Source organism: Brachyistius frenatus, unplaced genomic scaffold, assembly GCF_029030835.1.
Source record: "Brachyistius frenatus isolate BFR_SWC_R1_liver_20210118 unplaced genomic scaffold, ASM2903083v1 Contig_47, whole genome shotgun sequence".
Classification (NCBI taxonomy): Eukaryota; Metazoa; Chordata; class Actinopteri; family Embiotocidae; genus Brachyistius; species Brachyistius frenatus.
Window position 1 is genome coordinate 2,787,954 of NW_027210646.1, and position 19,437 is coordinate 2,807,390.

The 19,437-nt window shown below is 42.9% G+C and overlaps 1 protein-coding gene across 1 annotated transcript in view; it reads left to right on the forward strand.

The window, feature by feature from the left end:
* LOC138623903 (potassium voltage-gated channel subfamily B member 2-like) overlaps positions 1 to 16,339 on the forward strand; it is an 80,329-nt gene extending 63,990 nt beyond the window's left edge. Inside the window, exon 3 of the mRNA XM_069703702.1 lies at positions 13,918 to 16,339. Within this exon, the coding sequence (XP_069559803.1) occupies positions 13,918 to 15,885 (1,968 nt within the window). The 3' untranslated portion in view covers positions 15,886 to 16,339. The remainder of the gene's footprint in view (positions 1 to 13,917) is intronic.
* The last annotated feature ends 3,098 nt before the right edge of the window (positions 16,340 to 19,437 follow it).

Consider the following 19,437-nt stretch of genomic DNA (forward strand, 5'->3'; position numbering starts at 1 on the left):
CTGTTTAATTGTTTGTTCACTCTTTATTGGATTTGCGTGTTAGCACAATACAGTATGCCACTCATCCTCCCACTGTGTCACATCATGAGCACTGATCATTATTTACTGCATTGTTTTGTGTTACTTGCACAAATTCTTCTTCTGTATCCTGTTCTGCCAAAATAGGAGCTGGCTGCAGTGACTCATAAGCTGCATTAGCCTACATAGCAAAGTTAGAGTGCTTTGTGATGTAGCATGGATGAAACTAATGACTGATGTCATCACTGATTCATTTCAAAGTCATTTGTCTGGCTAACAAAGGATTTGTTTTGTCTACATTTACAAATTGTCTGTAAGTAGTGAAATGAAAATATTTCCAGAGGCCAAGGAGCCAGCTTCAGGTAGCTTGTTTTGTCCAGCTAATGGTCAAGTTTCCAATTTACAGTCACATATAACAGAGAAAAGCAGAAAATCTTCACAGTTGAGATATTTGCATTGTTTGCGTGAACATTGTTTGCTTGTTTGCTTGAACAAATATCAAAATTACAGATTTTCCAATATTAGTTAATTATTTCTAAACTTGGAAGTCAATAATGCCACACAGGTGCAGGCACAACTCTTTTGCATGTTTTCTGTCTGAGTCAATTGTTAATGTGAGCAAGGAAGTACATATTACTGCTCCAATCTACTTGGTTTAAAGGGTTCTAGCTCGTCATAACTTAGAGCTGATTTGTCATTATGAATGCATGCATGAGAAATAATATTAGTTGCAATACTGCTGCTAATTCCCCAAACAGGGAGTTCAAAGGTCACCGTCAACCACAGAGTAGGTATTTGGTGCCTTGCACATCCAGCAGGGAAAATACTTGCCTACATGGAGACTTAATCTGGGTCTTCTGCTGGAAGGGCAGCTTCTCATCTGACTAAACCACTTCATGCTCCCTCATGTGAATTTTTCATGTGTGCAGATTTGCAAGTAAATCAGCCCCGGGGTCTGTTAGCAATGTCATTATCATCAAATGTTTGGTTGTAATTTTTGTCTCTTGCGGTGTCTGCTCATGTATCTCCAACCCTGTAATTCTCTCATCCCCACACTGTCATCCCACACACTGGTCTGTAATAACCACGCAGCAGTGTACTTAACCCATGTAGTGCAAAATAATAATTTCAACTACTGAGAATTCACCGTCCATGTGTTGGTGCAACACCAGAGGTTCCCCTTTCACCTCTCCTCCTCCTGCTGCTCTAGGTGTTGAAGGCAGTGTCTTTAATACCACTCAATGTAAGGAGGATTCCGGATATTTCTAATAGGATTTGATGTCTATCTTTAGTCAGGATATAAAAAGGTTACTCGCTCCTTCCCTCACATGATCAAATATATGACACACTTTTTTTGGCCGCTTCCCTCCACCTGCATGGAAATACCTCTTAGTGTTTGTGGAAATGTTGCGGTGGCTTATCGTCTTATACACACAGATTTGATAATTCTATACCTGCTCCAGCGCAGCTGTTCTGATTACCTGATTTGACTGGACCATAATCCGGAGGATCAAACTGACTCACATCACGCTGTTTGCCAACACAGGCATTGGACACAGAAACACAAACATAAAAAGTCATTACAAAATGAGAAATTCAAAACAGACATATGACTTCATAGAAATTGAGTATTTTCTTGGGAAATGTAAATAATATTAATTTCTTTCTTTACCTGTTTTAAGATTATTTTTTTTTGGACATCTTAGTTCTCAAATGATGTATCCTAATCACTTTGGTGATCCCCAGATTTTCCCTTCAGTACTGTCAGGTCAGAATTGATTTAGTTTATGACTGAAAACCTGCAAAACTGCCATTTCTATCAAACTCAGAGGTACTTTAGTGTTAATTAGCACATTTGAATGCCAAAACATTAAACAAAGATTGCACACCAGGTGGATATTAAAATGCAAAAGCATCAGCATTTCGGCATTGTCATTGTGAGCATAATAACATGCTGACATTAGTATTTAGCTCAAAGCACTGCTGTGCCAACAAGTCCACCCTCACGGAGCTGCTGGCGTGGCCATAAACTCTTAGTCGTGTTCTAAAATATTTGCTAATTTGTTTTATCAGGGGACTTTTAAAATAACATCTGTTTAAATTTTGTTCCTGCCGTCCTACACTTTCATCTCTCCCTCACTACTGTGGAGCTGATTGCTTGCATTCATCTGTGTGTGCCTGTGTTGCAAGTGTGTCCTCATTTGGATTAATTAAAGGAAATCTCCCGTGAAGATTGGGGGCGTCCCAATCTGGCCTTCTCAAGGACAGGCAACCTATCAATAATACCCGAGCCTCCACCCCAGCCTACACTACCACCCACTCAGATGTACACACACACACGCACACACACACACACACACACACACACACACACACACACACACACACACACACACACACACACACACACACACACACACACATACCTCATTCTAACACCATGGAAACAGTCACCCAGTGCCGCTCCCAACCCTGGTGATCACCACTCTCATTTGCTGTGGAACAAAGGCTGTGAAACTCTGTCTGCTATTACAGCTCCCTTATCAGCGCGTCCTGCTTGCCTCAGCCTCGAAGCAGCTCTGAGCTCAATTGCTCAGTCATTCATACCACTTTTTTTTTTTCTGTCACATTTCTATTGTAGTGTGTTGGCTGTTCTTTTGTTGCCGAGAACCACCGAGTATGATCCAGCATGAGTCATTACTAAAGTAAACATCATGGCACATTGCGAGGGAGAGAGCAGCATGTGTGAGGGGTTGCCCTGCTAAGATAATTGCTGAAATCACTCTCAGGTGTGTAATTTGTACATGTGCAGATGTAGCTGTGTATCATAAACCTTCAGTAGCAAAATAACATATCAAAGGTCCTTAAAAAATTTTTTTTTAAAAACTGTGATGTTTCAGCTATTTCTGACAGCCGCCCTTCAGACAGGAGAGCCGGGGATTCCATTCACAAGTTTCTATGGTTACGGAGGCAAGCGTCAATATGTAATTGACACCATGGTTGCTAAGCTTCTCTCTCTCCCCGGGAGCAGTCAAGGTGTTGTGTGGTAATTGGGATGAAGAGGGTCCAACTGAAATTAGAGTTCAGATTAGAGCTGTGCAGAGCTCACTGTTTAGAGCATTAGCAGTAAGACAGAGGCAATAGAACAATATGATTTCATTAAAAGTTGGGTTTTTATGTCTTTATGTATTCTTAATTACTTCTTTCTTTGCATGCTTTTTTTCTGGGTGTTTGTTGGTCTTGCTTGTCTGAAGTTTGTTTATTTACTTTTGCACTTGCTTGGCTGCTCTTGTGCCCGCCTTGTTTCTCCTCCCGCATCAGTCTTGCTCATGAATGTATTCATGCAAACATCATCAGGGTGAATCTCATTAGAAAGGAAACCATGTTGTCAGTTGGCTCAAGGAAAACACAGTTCAATTCATATTTACCCCGGTTTCCCAGAGAATAGACCGAAAAAGATATGCAAAAAAAATATGAGGCAATGCGTAGGAATAAGGGTATGTGCATATGTTTGTGTCAATGGCTTTACATCAGACATTGATGGAGGCTCCTGCTTGGCCCTGGAAGTGAAGCTGAAATCAGCCAAAACACAATGTGGAATAGTCAGACAGTCCGCACATCGGGATGATTGTATTGAGGTGGATGCTGGATACTGATGTTGCCGGGAATATAAATGAAAGGCAGTGCAAGTTAAGGCTCAAGGTTGTGCTTTCTTCTGTATACTTGATTAGGATTAGCTGACTCCTAAGTGGCCGCAAATCTTTCTGCAGCAATCCCATCTGGGAGACCAAGGAGGCGATACGGAAAAGAAGGAGTTGTGCTTTTGATTCTCTGCGTGAAGGATACAGGAAATAGCCAATGGATTATCAGAACTCCTCCGTGGAGCTTTGAAACTTATCTTAAAACTTTCTCCACACCTCCAACAGGAAGGAGGGGCTCCCTCTTGTGGACAGTGAAACTACAGCCCAACACAGGGCTCTCTAATGTCTCTCTAACCTGAGGTCAATTACAGATCAGGGAATCACCACTGGACTAATACCCCCAGGTGTCGGAGTATACTTTAGCATTGAACATCCGAAAATGTTCCTCACCGTGGTACCACCACTTGAAAGAAAAGTTTCTCCACAACCGCTAAATGTTCTCATATTGTTGGCATTCATGATGGCATTCATAGAGGCTGACAGTTTTTGCTTTGAATTCCAATGCACCAAGTAACCTCTCTTTACCCTGAAATCCGTCTCCGTCATCCCGCTGCTCAAAGGACTTGTGCGGATTGCTCAGAATGGTAAACGGCTCGGCAGCACAGAAAAAACAATGTTTAAATCACAAAGCTGCTTTCTGCTCGACGTGCGTGAGGAGTGCTGGGAGACATCTCCATGGTTACACAGTTTGACTCAGACAGCAAGGTGACGCGTAGTCATTGAGGATAACGGATAGAGGTACGAGAGGAGAGGGGAAGGAGAGAAAGTGGGGAATTGTCTTTTTCATTTGAGAGCGTAGTGCTGAGAGCTATAGGCGCCTGCTGAGTGCAGCTAAATGTGACTGTGTGTTTTGGAATGAGAGAATGCAGATTGTGAGAGCAAGAGGTAGAAAGGGCATTTTACAAGCACTTGTGTGTGTGTGTGTGTGTGTGTGTGTGTGTGTGTGTGTGTGTGTGTGTGTGTGTGTGTGTGTGTGTGTGTGTGTGTGTGTGTGTGTGTGTGTGTGTGTGTGTGTGTGTGTGCGCGCGCGCGCGTGCATTTGCCTCAGTTCATATGTGTGTGGGAGGTGTAGGGAAGACTACGTTTTTTTTTCCTGTGAGGTTTTCCCAGTCTTATCTGTGAACGAAAGGCACCCAGGAGAGGTGACAGGAGAAAATTCGTATTTTGAGTAAATTTCTGGAACGCCCCACACACAGTTATGCAACTTCACCACCACCGTCCCATCCTCCCTCAGCCTCCGAGATTAGATGGATGATGTTATCGGGAGACTCGGGGGTAGAGGGGAGCAGGGCACTTGTAAGAGATCCTTCCCGTGTTGTTATCTTGCAGCGAGCTCTGGAGCAGCCGAGCTCGCTGCAAGGTATTTGCAGCACTCAGCGCATCATGAATATTAACTGTTACATGGTTCGCGCTGCGTATTTGTTTATCCCGGCTCCCTCTTGTCTGTGGCTCGAGGAAGTGTTGATTCTGGTGCATCAGCCGGTGTGATTAACACAGTGATCACTACTCAGGCGCAGGGGCTAGTGCACTTAGCGGTAATTATACTTTGCCCTGCTGACTGCTCTCTCCGGCTCTTTCTCTGTCACACATGAAGACACACTGCCCTGCGGGAACACACAACTACTCAGCTGAAAATTACTCAAAGCATAAGAAACTTCGACTGTAATTATGTTGTTTTTCTCTGGTGTTATGGCTTTTGATGCTTTATACAAAAGAAGAATTATCTTTGCGCATGCAGATGCAGTAACATGAGCGTGTGTGCAGATATCAAATTTGCATACGGATATACAATATCTTGTGTGTACTGGAAAAGCCCTCGTGTGCATGTCCGTGTGCGTTGGAGTGTGTGAATGCTGTGGAGGGTACTGGCTGTATCTCCGGTCTGCCTTCTGTTCTCTTCTCTCAGGAGGGGGATGTTAGAGGCACATAGGTTAATAATGTTGTCACGTCATAAGGGCCAGAGGCTTGTTCTCCCCAGAAATGCGGAAATACATGTGCACACAACCTACTGCATACATACAAACATATACACATGCACACCGACTTTTCCATGTCCATCCGGCAATGGAAGGACTTCATTTAGATTGTTTCTAATTTATATATCTAGATCATCATCAGGAAGATGTATTGCAATGGTAAGACATTGCCAAAGAGACAGAGGACAAAGGCATAGGAACAAGCAGACCTCATAGCTCATAGCGAGCTCTCATATTTTACCAGCAGTGGAATTACTTTTATTGGATTTTCTTCCACTAGAAGTACTGTCTTTTGTTTATTACGGGGATTTTAAACTTGTTATGAATTATTTGTATTTCATGAGTGATTTCTGCTCCCATATCTTTGTAATTTTTACAGTGTAAAAGGAGAAACGGCAGCTTTGTGTCTGTCTCAGCCTGCTCCTGCACTGCCAGGTTTGCCTGTTTGTTTCTCTCTGGCTCCCTGTATTTCTTCCTGACATTTGTGTTGTGAAAGTCACGGGCCATGATTGGCTGCAAAGTGGCTAAGAGGGTAATAGTGTGGGACAGATTACAGAGGAAGGACGGAGAGACCCAGACGAAAAGTGCACGATTGGTGCGATTTAAAGTTTGCCCGAAGTGAAAGAGCTCCCAGTGTTGATCTCACTAGGAGCCGTCAAGACATCATCCTAAAATTCAAGTTTGTTCTTTGCATTGTAGTCTATGTCATTATAGTCGCACTGTGCATGACTTTCCTCTCTGCCCTTCCTGGGAGGCCTGGTCTCGGCGGGAACCACTTTTACAGCCAACGATTAATTCACAAAACTGCTGAGTCGTCGATGGAAATAGCAGCACCACACTGTGGGATATCTTCTTCTTCTTCTTCTTTTTTAAGACTAATGAAGTATTGTTCAACTGCAATCATATCTGTCCTGAAGACTGTATGGGATGAAGAAATCTGATAACCGAGGTAGAGGGCTACGTTACAGGATGCACATATGGACTAAGCATTAGGTATCTATTTCGGTCAGTGGATGGCTCAAGGATCCCATCAGAGCTTTAAATAAATTCATCAATACTCTTGATTGAGAAAAGAGAGTTGCCGAATTTCTCTCAAGGTAGAGTCCAGAAATGGCCCACCTACTGTACCTTGTGACCTGTAGCATTTGAAATGCTGGAGTTGCACGTGCGAGTGCAAATTTATTGTGTGGCAGCTCGCTCATAAATGTTTGAGTTTACCTGAGTGCTGCTGCGCTGCGCTGGGACCTGAAAAAGCTGTACTGGTCAGCATTGCTGGGTGTCACTCACTCCTAATTGGCCTTTCTGTTTACTCATTAATATAGATCAGAGGTTCCCAGACCTTTCAGACCATGTACCACCGTGTACCAAACCAAATCTTTAATGTATCACCTCTCACTGCAGATACCAATTTTTATTTTTTTTTTCATAAAATGCAATTTTATGATTTAACCATGCAAGAACCTCGGAAAGGCTACATACAAACACGAAAAGACAAATCAAAAAATACATTGAAATTATTAGAGCATTCACAATAATCCCTTAAAATCCGCCTTCCAGTGTTATCGTTTGTCTTTCAACTGTTTTTTAGACATTGTAGGTATTTTAAAATTCCACTCATTCTGCTTGCTGATATCAACGACTGAATGAAGAGATCCGACTGCGTCAAGTGAACGTTGGCCGTGTTGGATGTCACGCCGCCTAGCTGAGCACGTTTTATTTTTTTAAATGGTTTGTCTTCCTCCTCTTGTTAAGTCCCATATGCCTGCAGTGTTTGGCAAAAGTTGGGAAGAGTGGTATTTCGTCTCAAAGTTGCAGGTAGGCTGTGTTTACCATGAACCAGAGTCTGACTGCATCATCACAGAAGAAGTCAGACTCTTCTCTGTACTGTTTGCCAGCTCGCAGGACTCATGGGTCTATACACGCTGGCACATTTCCCTCCCAGTGTTCTTGTTACGATGAGTTAGAAACAATCTTAATGGCATTCGTGTAATATGTCATTTGAACAAACACCGAAGGAGGAAATGTCAGTACACTGTGTCAGCTAATCCGTGATTTTCTATGTATGATATTTCAATCTGCTAATCACGGGCATGTCACTCAAGTAAAACTCCTCTGAGCTGTAATGGAGCACCGCATGCTGACACACTGTAACTGTGCTGCCGCTTCTGTGCAGGCGTGTTTGTGCAACTACTGGCCCGACGGATGAACGCACTCTATAAATATTTCATACTAGCCCACTTTCTTCACTGGCTCGACAAAAAACAAAGAAAGTAACACACAAACAAACACTTCAGTATAAATAAAGCCGGGGAAAAAGTGAAAGGGCTTTGAGGGGGAGGGTGAAAACCATAAGAACCGTGTGTTTTACTAGAATGGAAAGAAAAGCAGACAGATTGAAGTTTAGTGAAGAGATTGAAGAAAATATTGTATCTACACAGGGAATAAACTTCCCCCAGTGGAAGAAAGTTTGGATGGTGGAGGGACAGTCCTCAATACTAGAGTAGCGTCAGTCAAAATGGGATTTTACTATTTATGTATTGGTTCTTTTTATATTTGTTTACCTTTCCTATTGTGGTTAAAAATGAACACTGCGGTAACAAAGGGTGGCGGGTGGCCTGCAAGCAGATGAGAACCGCTTATTGATTAAGGTTCCTCTCATATGCTGTCAGCCCACTCAATAATTTTTTGTGCTGCTGAGTGAACCCTCAGCACATAAGACTGGCTGAAACCCTCTGGTTTCTGCTGCTGCGTGCCTCCAGCAAAAATAATATGACAGTGAGAGAGAGTTCCGTGTATCTTATTGATGTTACCGAAGGCTTTTAAAAAACAGTCCACAAGAAAAATTATTGACATGCAGTTCGTCTCTGACACTGATTGTAAGGCACCTCACTGAGGCTGACCCTGGAATTGTGATTTAATCACATCAGGACGATACTCATTGACAAAGGTTTGCAAACGGGGGGACACAAAATATGCTCGCGCTGACTGATGACAAATTACATTGTAAGTGACACGGTATGGCAATGCTACATTATGCCAAGATGGATGGGTTAAATTCACTGCAATTATTGACCGCACCGAGAGCTGATGAAGGTATATGAGCAGCTCAATAGTTTTTTCATTAAATAATAAGTATTCATTATTAAGCACCCAAATCCCTCTGGAGTCTCCAAAGATAGCTCACCAGATGGACACTGCCATGGTCTATTTTTATCGGATTTCGTTGCAAAGTTGTGATGAAGGTTTGGGACTTGTTTCTGTTGCTTATTGAACCAGTTTCAGTGATTTCATTTGGACCCGTGTGTAATTTGTTTCTCCAGTGCTTTTATGAACTCAGCTATCTTGTTTGCAGACTAATGGCTTTAGAATTGAGGTCCAAAACATAATAACTGTGGCATTCCCCCAAACCTCTCTGAACCTTGGAAGCTCGGCAGAACAAAACACTTGATGGCCACCAAATATCCCAATCTCTTTCTGTTTCTCTCTCTCTGTCTCTGTCTTTGGAAAGCAGCCACAGTAAAGGCACTCATCCAGCAGAATCTTGACAGAGTGGTGCGGTAACGGAGGGCGTCTCTCCCTCTCTCTAGTTGTTAATTAATGTTGGGTCTCTCTAAGGGTGCATGTATTCAAATTATACTCTACCTGTCCCTGCCTTATAAATCTTGATTAAAGCATCCGAGCCAGGTTCCTTAATAATGCCATAATAATGCTCAGTTCCGTCATTAATTGTTGGTAATGGCTCACTAACAGAATTTGTGCACATTTAGGAGTCATACCTTGCCATTTACGTCACCTTAAACCCATTTCCAGTATATGGAACCGGGGATGTGAATAATGAAGCACGGTTTGCCCACAGGTACATGTGAACTTAGTGCAGTAATCAATTACTTAAATGCTACAATTTGGGACTTTTACATACAAATAAACGTCCATTTCATTCAAGTCCTGACCACACGAGTTCACACAATGCTGGTTAAACGTGTCAGGCGTTCCCGCACTGTCCAGATGAACGCATACTGGACATGCTCTATGGACACACCATGTATGCCAGACTTCAGACAGCTAAGCTGGCTAACTTTGGGTTTATCCCTATGATAACTTAAATGTGGATAAATTCAATCCCGTGTCTCTTCTAAGATTTCCAAATGTTATCAGTTCTAATTCTGATGAGTTATTACCTTTGCGGTTGTAATGCTTAAAATAATGTATCAATCCACCGTTCTACAAACAGCAAATGTAGTGACAGAGTAAGCTACAGCTGAGCCTATGATGTAAACACAGGGTTATATAATTACTCTCACTGGCAGAAGGATGGAGACTAAAGTTACACAGTGCAGGTTCAACCAATTATACTTTGTTTTAACGAAACTGTGTTACCATGTGCCGCACAACACCCGTGCGGCCCTTGATGGAATCATCACACTAGAAGAGATACAGCGATCCCAGAAGATGAAATACCACACAAGTCCTGGGATCAATTCACATTACCATAGCCATAATCGCCTGGATTGATTCCGCTGCAAAAAATTATCATACCTGAGGAATGGCTCAATTTGTACAGCACAAATTGATGACACAGTGGGGGAGGGAGGTCAGCGGGGACCTCAGAGGTGGATCATGGTCCATGAGAGCTCTGAGCTGGGATATCAATACGGGCTCGCTGGGCTTGGCTCAGTGTCCATAATGTGATGTGTACGCAATCAATAACCTCCCCCGAAGCTAGTAAACGGGCCGCTATTGTGGCGCAGGGAATCTTTCTTTCTCACGAAATATTTCCTGAGTAAGGAACGATGTGAATGCAGGCAGACGACGAGATGCAGGAAGTGGGGTGTAACTGTGCGACCACAGGGCTTGTCAGTGATGACAGGACATTTAGAGAGGAGAAAGTGCCCCTATTGACTGCTTCCTGTGGGAACTAAAAGAGGATGGGAAAAGGTGATTCTTGCAATTTCACAAGTCGTGCTTCAGATGACAGGTGGCTGAGGAAGTAAATCAAGAGAGGCTCAGAAGAGAGACTCGAGAGGGCTCTTAACATCATGACTCCTGTGTGTGTTCTCTTCTGGATCAGCTTCACACTTCCACCTCGGGTCGCCCGGGGAATCTAATGCTGCTTTAAAGGAGCTGTGGAGTGAAATGGTGGTGGTGGGGTTGGGTGTTGGTGTCTGAAGCACAATCAATTCCTTCATACAAAGGAGATGTTTTCCCAAAACTACTTTTACAAAGCTGTCCCTTGACGAATCGAGCCACCTGTCACTCGTCACGTGATTGTTTCTCAATGTGTTTCATAATGTGCTCAGGAGAAAAGAGTATTGAGGGAAGTCATCAGAGTATTGAATAAAAATTATCTCTCTTTGTCCATCTGCCTCAAAGTTAAGCAGCTCTCTCATGCACAGTCATGCTCAGCAGTCTCTGCTGCGGTACAGTTGGTGGAGAGAAAGTGCAGCACGGGCAACCGAAGCATGCCTGATTGGCTAATCATCTAAGCCAATCAGGTCTCCCAACTGACCTGACCATGACCTGACTGCTGCTTAATGATCCTGATGGTCAAAACCTTCCCAGGCAGACACAGTGGGAGAAGGACAGATTGAGACAGGCTGTTAAAGAAAAGCCTGTTAAAGAAACCCTAGCCTACATATGTATGCGCGTCCATTTTAGTATAATATCTTGGCCTATTTCCTGTCTGTGTGTCACCTGGCCTTACTGCGCCTTGTCCGTTGTTTTAATGCACAGCTCACAGCATTGGAGGCTATACTTAATGCTGTCACACATGCAAATCAGGGGCAAAGAAGATCAAAGAAGTCCCATACTAAAATAAATACTCCCACTCAATTACAATAGGTTAATGCAAGCCACCTCAGTATTGCTCATCATCCCCACACTCAAACACCAGTTGTGGTGTCCATGAGCAAAGGGTGCCAGCTTGGGTGTGTAAAAGTGAGACCGCAGGGGTGTGGGTCAGTGAAAAAATGAATCACTCCCTTTGTCTGTGCGTGTGAGTGTGTTTGTGTGCGTGCCCACACGTCCATTCATTCAGCTGTTCGTCGTGCAGTTTTAAAGTGCAGAACACTAGAAGATTAACTGTCTCCTCTCAGGCGGTCAAAGTGAATCTAAATAAAGATGAGTTGACCTCATAGGAATGAGTTACCTTTTGCCTGTATTTACACCACATTTTCACTGTATCTGAAAAATCTGCTTTGTAAGTGACACAATTTATTGCCAGTAAGCCTATAAACCGAGCAGAAATCGTATCTTATGCTCTTACCTCCTCGTCTACGTTGTTTGTGTTCAGCAACACAAGCAAAGGTCTTCTGATTGAGTGGCTTGGCAGCGGGAAGTAAGCAGTGAATGAGCTTGCCAAAGAGTTCAGGGTTATGGAAGCAATCCTTACTATGACTCCACACTCTTGCAGCTCAGCGCCAGGCCTGCCCGAGTTGCCTCACTTAGCTGCTAATAGGTTTAACCTAATCAGTACCAGCATTCATTTACTGATAACACTTCCTCTGCTGAGCCATGACACCACCTTCTCTGTTTTGTTCTCTGACTCACTTAATAGAGGGAATCCTCCTTGATAAGAAAAACATATTTTTTGCCGGTGTATTTGTACTTCTCAGGAAATGTCATTAGCCACTTTTTTTCCAGAGCATCAGTGCTACATACAGACTAATGGACAGACCGTCAAAATGGCTGACCCCTAAACACTGTGAAATCCTTGAGCTTTATCTCTACGCTATATTTGCTAATATGTGATATTTGCTAAATTAATGAAGTCTCAAAGGGGATACAGTGAGTTTCTCCTGACTGCACAGTGTAAATTTATGGAAGATCATCAGTGTGTTCTGCAACTTAATGTGCTTTGTGATTAGTATTCAGGGGCCCTTGTTTTCCTATCTTGACTGAGACTCTTCAATCTTTGTTCATTAGATTTTAATAGGTTTTATATTGCTTAGGTCATCGAGGACTTCGCACAAAAGAATACTAATTTTTCCATGCACTGGATGGAGTTTAGGTTATGATGCAAGACTGTACTGGGCAGAGAAAAAAAAAAGGGCATCAACTAAATCCAGCAGCAGTGAGAGAAGTTGCATCTATGATTGCAGTGCAAGACATGGAGAGATAGAACTCATCACATCATTCAAAGTGACATTCAAACACTGTCTTCCCCTCGACATATATTGCTCACACACTCATTTTTAGAAAGATCAAACCTCAGTCAGAACATCTGAGCCCAGATTTATTCAATCAGGGTAAATAAATCCTGTAAAGGTAAAGAGCTGTTGGCGAAACACAGGCTCATTCTGGGCTGACCTCCCTGGATTATGCAGGATGTTCTTACCCATCTCTTTACGAAACACAAGGCACAGGAAACAATGCTTTCACTGTAAATGTGACAAGAACAAACAATACAAGTTTTCAAAACTTTACTCTTTATAAATTGAAAGCAATTAGTATTTGTTTTAATGACAGGCAGAGGGAGTTTTAAAATGTTGCCAACAGGTGGAGCCAAAATCCTTTTATCTTTTTATCTGGCATAGATGAGATTCCTCTCTCTCTCTGTCTGTCTCTCTTTCTCTCTCTCTTAGACACACACACACACACACACACACACACACACACACACACACACACACACACACACACACACACACACACACACACACACACACACACGCCTTTATTTCTAAAATAGCTTTCTGGCCTAGTTGTTTCCCCCTTATTTAAATGTACTTCTTATCCAATAAATCTTTCCTGCAGTGCTGCATTCACTCAAAGGTCTAATCACTCATTGCTACCTCCAGTCGTTTAACATTATCTCGCTACCCTCCAAAGTCCTTTATGTACACTGGCATGTCTTATATTCTTTATATGCGTAATGGAGTGCTCACCTATGTTCTGGAACCCTTCCACAGTGCCTTTTAAGCAAAGACAAACACTCCATTATGTTCTTATCATTTACTGTACGCTCAACACCTTTCAGCCCTTATTTATGCATTTTTCTGTCCTTCATGCAAATCAGACACTTGTGATTATTCAGCGTGTATCCCCCATCTGCCACAAACAAATAAGCTAAAAAAAAAGCCGTAAAATGTGGACTGAGAGAGACAAAATAGTAGATTAACAAAGAATCCCTTTAAAGTTATCATGGAAATCATTTTTAACATGAACATGGGTAGATTTCTTGGAGTTGAACTAATATCATATTCTTTTCTGTTCTCTCCTTTCAGATTCTAGCCATCATATCCATCCTGTTTATCGTCCTCTCCACCATCGCTCTGTCCCTCAACACCTTACCAGAGCTCCAGGTCATGGATGAGTTTGGTCAGGCCAACGACAACCCCCAGCTGGCCCACGTGGAGGCCGTGTGCATCGCCTGGTTCACCATGGAGTATCTCCTTCGCTTCCTCTCCTCTCCTAACAAGTGGAAGTTCTTCAAAGGCCCGCTGAATGTCATTGACTTGCTGGCCATCCTGCCCTACTACGTCACCATCTTCCTAACAGAGTCCAACAAGAGTGTGCTACAGTTCCAAAATGTACGCCGCGTGGTGCAGATATTCCGAATCATGAGAATATTGAGGATCCTGAAGTTGGCCAGGCACTCCACAGGGCTCCAGTCTCTAGGATTTACGCTGAGAAGGAGCTACAATGAACTGGGGCTGCTTATTTTATTTCTTGCCATGGGCATCATGATATTTTCCAGCTTGGTCTTCTTTGCTGAGAAAGATGAAGATGCCACCAAATTTACCAGTATCCCGGCCTCGTTCTGGTGGGCCACCATCACCATGACTACAGTGGGCTATGGTGACATTTACCCACAGACTTTACTTGGAAAGATTGTGGGAGGACTGTGCTGTATTGCAGGAGTGTTGGTCATTGCCCTGCCGATCCCCATTATTGTCAACAACTTCTCTGAGTTCTATAAGGAGCAGAAGAGGCAGGAGAAAGCCATCAAGAGGAGGGAGGCGCTGGAGAGAGCCAAGAGGAACGGCAGCATTGTGTCAATGAACCTTAAAGACGCCTTCGCCCGCAGCATGGAACTGATGGACGTGGTGATAGAGAAAGGAGAGGACAAAACTTCCCTTGACAACCACCTATCGCCCAGCCGCTGGGGCAGCTCAACCAGGCATGCGTCCTCCGAAACCAACCTCAAATCCCCAGATAAAAGAAACCCGGACTTTCTGCCGCAAAACTCCCCCCAGCGTATCATCACCACCACCGGAAGTCCGCAGCTCACAAACAGAACCCCACAGCACCTTAATGTTCAGAAACTGGAGGAGATGTACAACCAGATGACCAGGTCACAGTCCTTCACCAATCTCAACACTACAAGCTCCATGAGCACTCTGAGCACATTGATGACTGCCCCCGCCTCTCCGAAGAAATCTCACAGCCCGGACTTTACATTAAAAGAGGAGGTGGAGCTGGAGATGGAGGAAGTGGAGTCCTCGCCTGCAGATAACTTTGCCAGCTCTTCAGGGGACTTCAGAAAGCAGGGCTCCAACTCAGGTGAGGAGGATGCTGGGCCGTGTCGGATCAGACACCCGAGAGCCCCACCCAATCTGGATCTGAGCCAGCTGAGAGCCAACGCTGCCCTGAGTTCTCCTGGCATCATATTCAAAGACGGCCTCTATGAATCCGTCAACCCCGGTGATGGATCAGAGCTCTTCAACAGTGCTGCAGAGAATATCCAGAGCTCTACAAGAGGGGATAACCCCCTAAATATGAAAAGGGTGAAGGCCAACTTCACCAAAACCTCTGCTGAGGGCCCTCTAACACCACCCAGTACTACCTCTCCTGGAGAAATCAGCTCCAGCATCCTGGAAGACGAGTCCCCGGAGGGAGAGACGTCACCGCTCATCCCCAGTTCAGAGGAGCTGCGCCCAGTCATAGAAGAAGTCTCCTGCCCGCTGTCGCCAAAGACGCTGGTGGTAGACACCCCACCCGGTGATGAAGATCAGTCCACGGAGAACCATGAGGAGAAGCATCTGATGGAGGTGGCGGGTGCTGCGGTTGGGCCCTTGTCACCCAAGGCGGCAGCACAAAACTGCACCCAAGGTGCGGTCGGGGTAGGCGAGGAGGTTAAGGCTGACAGCAACCAAAGTGGACACAAAGTAGAGAACCACATGTTTACATCAGATATCCACCTGATCCCCGGGGACGGCAGCCTCTCTCCAACCTGTGAAACCAGCATGTGAATGTAGGGGAAGCTGATCTGCATCAGCCTCAGCCTGGTGTGCGGGAGAGCAGGAGGGGGAAAAGTCAAGGTTGTAGTGAAAGATATTTTTGCATGGCATGACAAGTCTCTTTTACTTGTGTTGTTGTGTATTGCTGAAAAAGAAACTGCAGCGCTTTGCGCAGATTTGAGAATGACTTCGGAACAAACAGTGGGCTCAAAAAGTAGGCCCGTCATTAGCTAATGTAAACACAGGTCCTCCCAATGTACATAATGACAGTCTCCTTTTCCAGCAAAAGAGAGAAATGCACAGAGGGACTTATCTGTAAAAAGCATGCTTTGAAAAAAAAGACATATTTTACGGTGCTTAGTTTGCTGAAAGCGCTCCACTGTAAATACTAGGACATCGAATGCAAGGACAATGCACAGGATGGCAAAGGAAGACTGTCACTGAAGGTACAAGTGTTTGCAATGTGAAAAGGGAAGGTTGGGTGGGGTGGGTGGGTGGGTGGGTGGGAGGGGTTTGAATCGACAGCCCTCAGACCGGTTGTTGCATCGTAGCGACCTATTAAAAAAAACATATCATTACCTTTTGTGGAAATGCAAAGTGTTCCCATGACGACCCTGTAATGCTTTCTTTCTTTTATTTCTTGTGAAATATGGTGTGTGAAACTGTAATGTTGACATTATCGCTTTTCGGTTTCCATAACAGCCGTTGAACTTTTAGTTTGAGCAGTCGATATTCAATCTTTGAATCAACAAAAAGAAGGACAAAAAAAAACTAAAAACACCTCAGTTCCTCTAAAACGCGTACACCAGTAGTTGCCAAATATGTATGTAACCAGTAAGAATAGGAACTACCAGATAGCTATTGAAGATATTATTCATGCAGTCTCAGAAGTTAGGACAGGATTTAAGATGTTTAACTCCTCGTTCAGCCTTTCGATTCCATCCAGATCACAGGAACGAATCTTATTTACTCTCTGACATCAGATATATACATCTAAAAGTAGATTTAAGAATAACATGTGAAATAAGTAGGTCTAGATTGATTGTAGAAAAATTCTACAGTAGGTAAGTGAGATTCCATAAAAGCGAGTTATGACTATTTATGACTTTTCCACAGTAGATCTGATCATTAATACAGATATATGCTTTACACTATCATTATCTATTTTGGCGATTTAAAGGGGATAGACTATCAGATAACGTGACAATATTCCTTCTGATATCAATGGACCAAATCAAGCACACTGACAAGCTTTCATCTATCTCAGCTGCATCATGACATATATGGTAATAACGTGTATTATGACAGTAGTTACGTTTTATTTTCTTTATGGTTTGTTTACCTGCATTGTGCTCACCCTCACGTCATGGTTGACATTTGTTCCATACTACTGCTACTTTCTCCGATCCTGCTGACAAGTTTAAGGCATCTTTTATTTAATTTTTTTTTTTTGTATATCTGTGGTGTCTTGGACTGTAACTTATTGTGTTTTATTATTTCAGTCAAACTTAAACCCAAAGGAGTTTTTTTTTTCTCTTTTTCTTTCTCTCTCTCGTCTTCTTTCTTGCTTTTGTTTTAAACTGACTGAAAATATCTGTTGTATGTTGCCTTTGATTCCAATTTATTGCTGGAATATTTGTTTATTGTTTCAGCATGATAATTGGCTGAGTGTACCTGTGAGGTGTTTGTGAAAGCCACACAAACCAGAACGTCTCTGACAGGAAGAACATGGAGGAATTCTTTATTGTTCTTTCTTCCTTTCCTTCTTTCTTTCTTTCTTTCTTTCTTTCTTTCTTTCTTTCTTTCTTTCTTTCTTTCTTTCTTTCTTTCTTTCTTTCTTTCTTTCTTTCTTTCTTTCTTTTTTCTTCTCATTACCATGGTTGTTTGTTTTTCACAGAGAGGTGTGGAATGTGCAATACCGCATACTGCAATCTATGCAGGCCAAGAATTGTGGCACTTTATTTTATGTCTATGGGAATTTGTAAGTGTACAGGCAGAAATTACTTGTATTTTTCAAATGTTATATCTTTAATATGAGGCAAAACAGTATTACAACTACCAGAATCTCACAAACAATGCAAAAGAGAATTTGACTTTTACTTTTTCATATTATATGGCTGGCAGCATGCTGTCAAGAACCTTAATGCCAGGTATCAATGGACCTCAAATTTAATTATCTGTGGGAATAGGGATCTAAATTGACCACCAGGGCCTTTTATATTGCTGTTAGATTTACATAAGAATCTAACAAATATCTGAGGAAGATATCAACACTCTCATTTCGATGGCCACAAGCAAAGGATTTTGTGTTTTTTGTGAATTAACGTTGAGAATGATTCTATTTTTTCTAAACCAAAATGGAGCACGACCACAATTTCCTGCCATATACGGTGGTTGAAATGATGCGTGCCTTTTCATAACAGCGCTGTTTATGAGAAGGTAGCAATTCATTTTGCTTTGTTCATATAGCACTGTACAGAAAATTCTAATTTTATAGGAGAAATCAGGTCTTTATGTAATAGATACAAGTAATGTTATTGAGTTCTCAGGTTTTCTATAACTCTCTGATGTTCTGATTGGATAGATTATCTGTTTTTTTCTTTAACAGCTAATGTCAACTTCTGTACTTTTTGAAAGGTGATGTTGTCAAATCCACATTGATGTCTTGGCTCCCCTCGGAGTAAGGAGCCGCAATATTTCTCCCTCCTCCTGGGTAATCTGTGTACCACGTTCAGTGTCCGCCCTCATCAGTCTTCAGTGGGGCAGCAAGGAGTGCAAACAAAGGGACAGATGTTGGGAGATGAAGAGGGAGACCTGACCACAGTCAGCAAGAGATCCCTACTGTCCCTGAGCTGATCCATCTGGTTCTTATTTTCCATGCTGACACCACTGAGTGCTCCAGTCCCAACAGCTTCAGAGGCTCTAACCCCATGGCACGACCCCAGGAACGGTATTCAGTGGGTAACAGGAAGGCTGGGATGTGAAAAGGAATGGAGTCCTCCCAAATGGTCCCATTGCATCAGTTGTGGTCCATGTTTTCTTTTGTCTGTGTACATATTGTATGCCCAAAGTAGCATAATCTGACTTCAGAGATTCATGTGAGACCTCGTGGAGTTATCTTTGTGAAACGTTCGATCCCTCATCGGACACTCTGATTCTTTGGTACTCTCCGGAGTAAAATGCGGGAGTCAGTGGTGGTTGTTGTTGTTTGGGATTATTTATTTATTTTTGTTTTTCTTTAAAGGGAGGTTAGGTGATTACCTTCTTGTTAAACCTCTTTTTTTTTTTTCTGTACCTGTACGTTCAATTTTCCTTTATCCCTTGTTTGTAGTCTTCATGTCTCTGTGTTAGCCTTGAGCAATCCTTCATTTTGACAGGTAGGATAGAGAAACAAGGGATTTGGATTGATCAGCTACATCCCTTTGGGATGAAGTTTGTGTGGATACTGAAATGAATTCTGCGAGCTGACAGCAAAAGGACCGTGCTCTGTTACTGTCTCATGATGGCATATTCATCAGTGATGCTGTACAGAGTGGAAATGTTACGTCTTTATTTTCTCTGAGA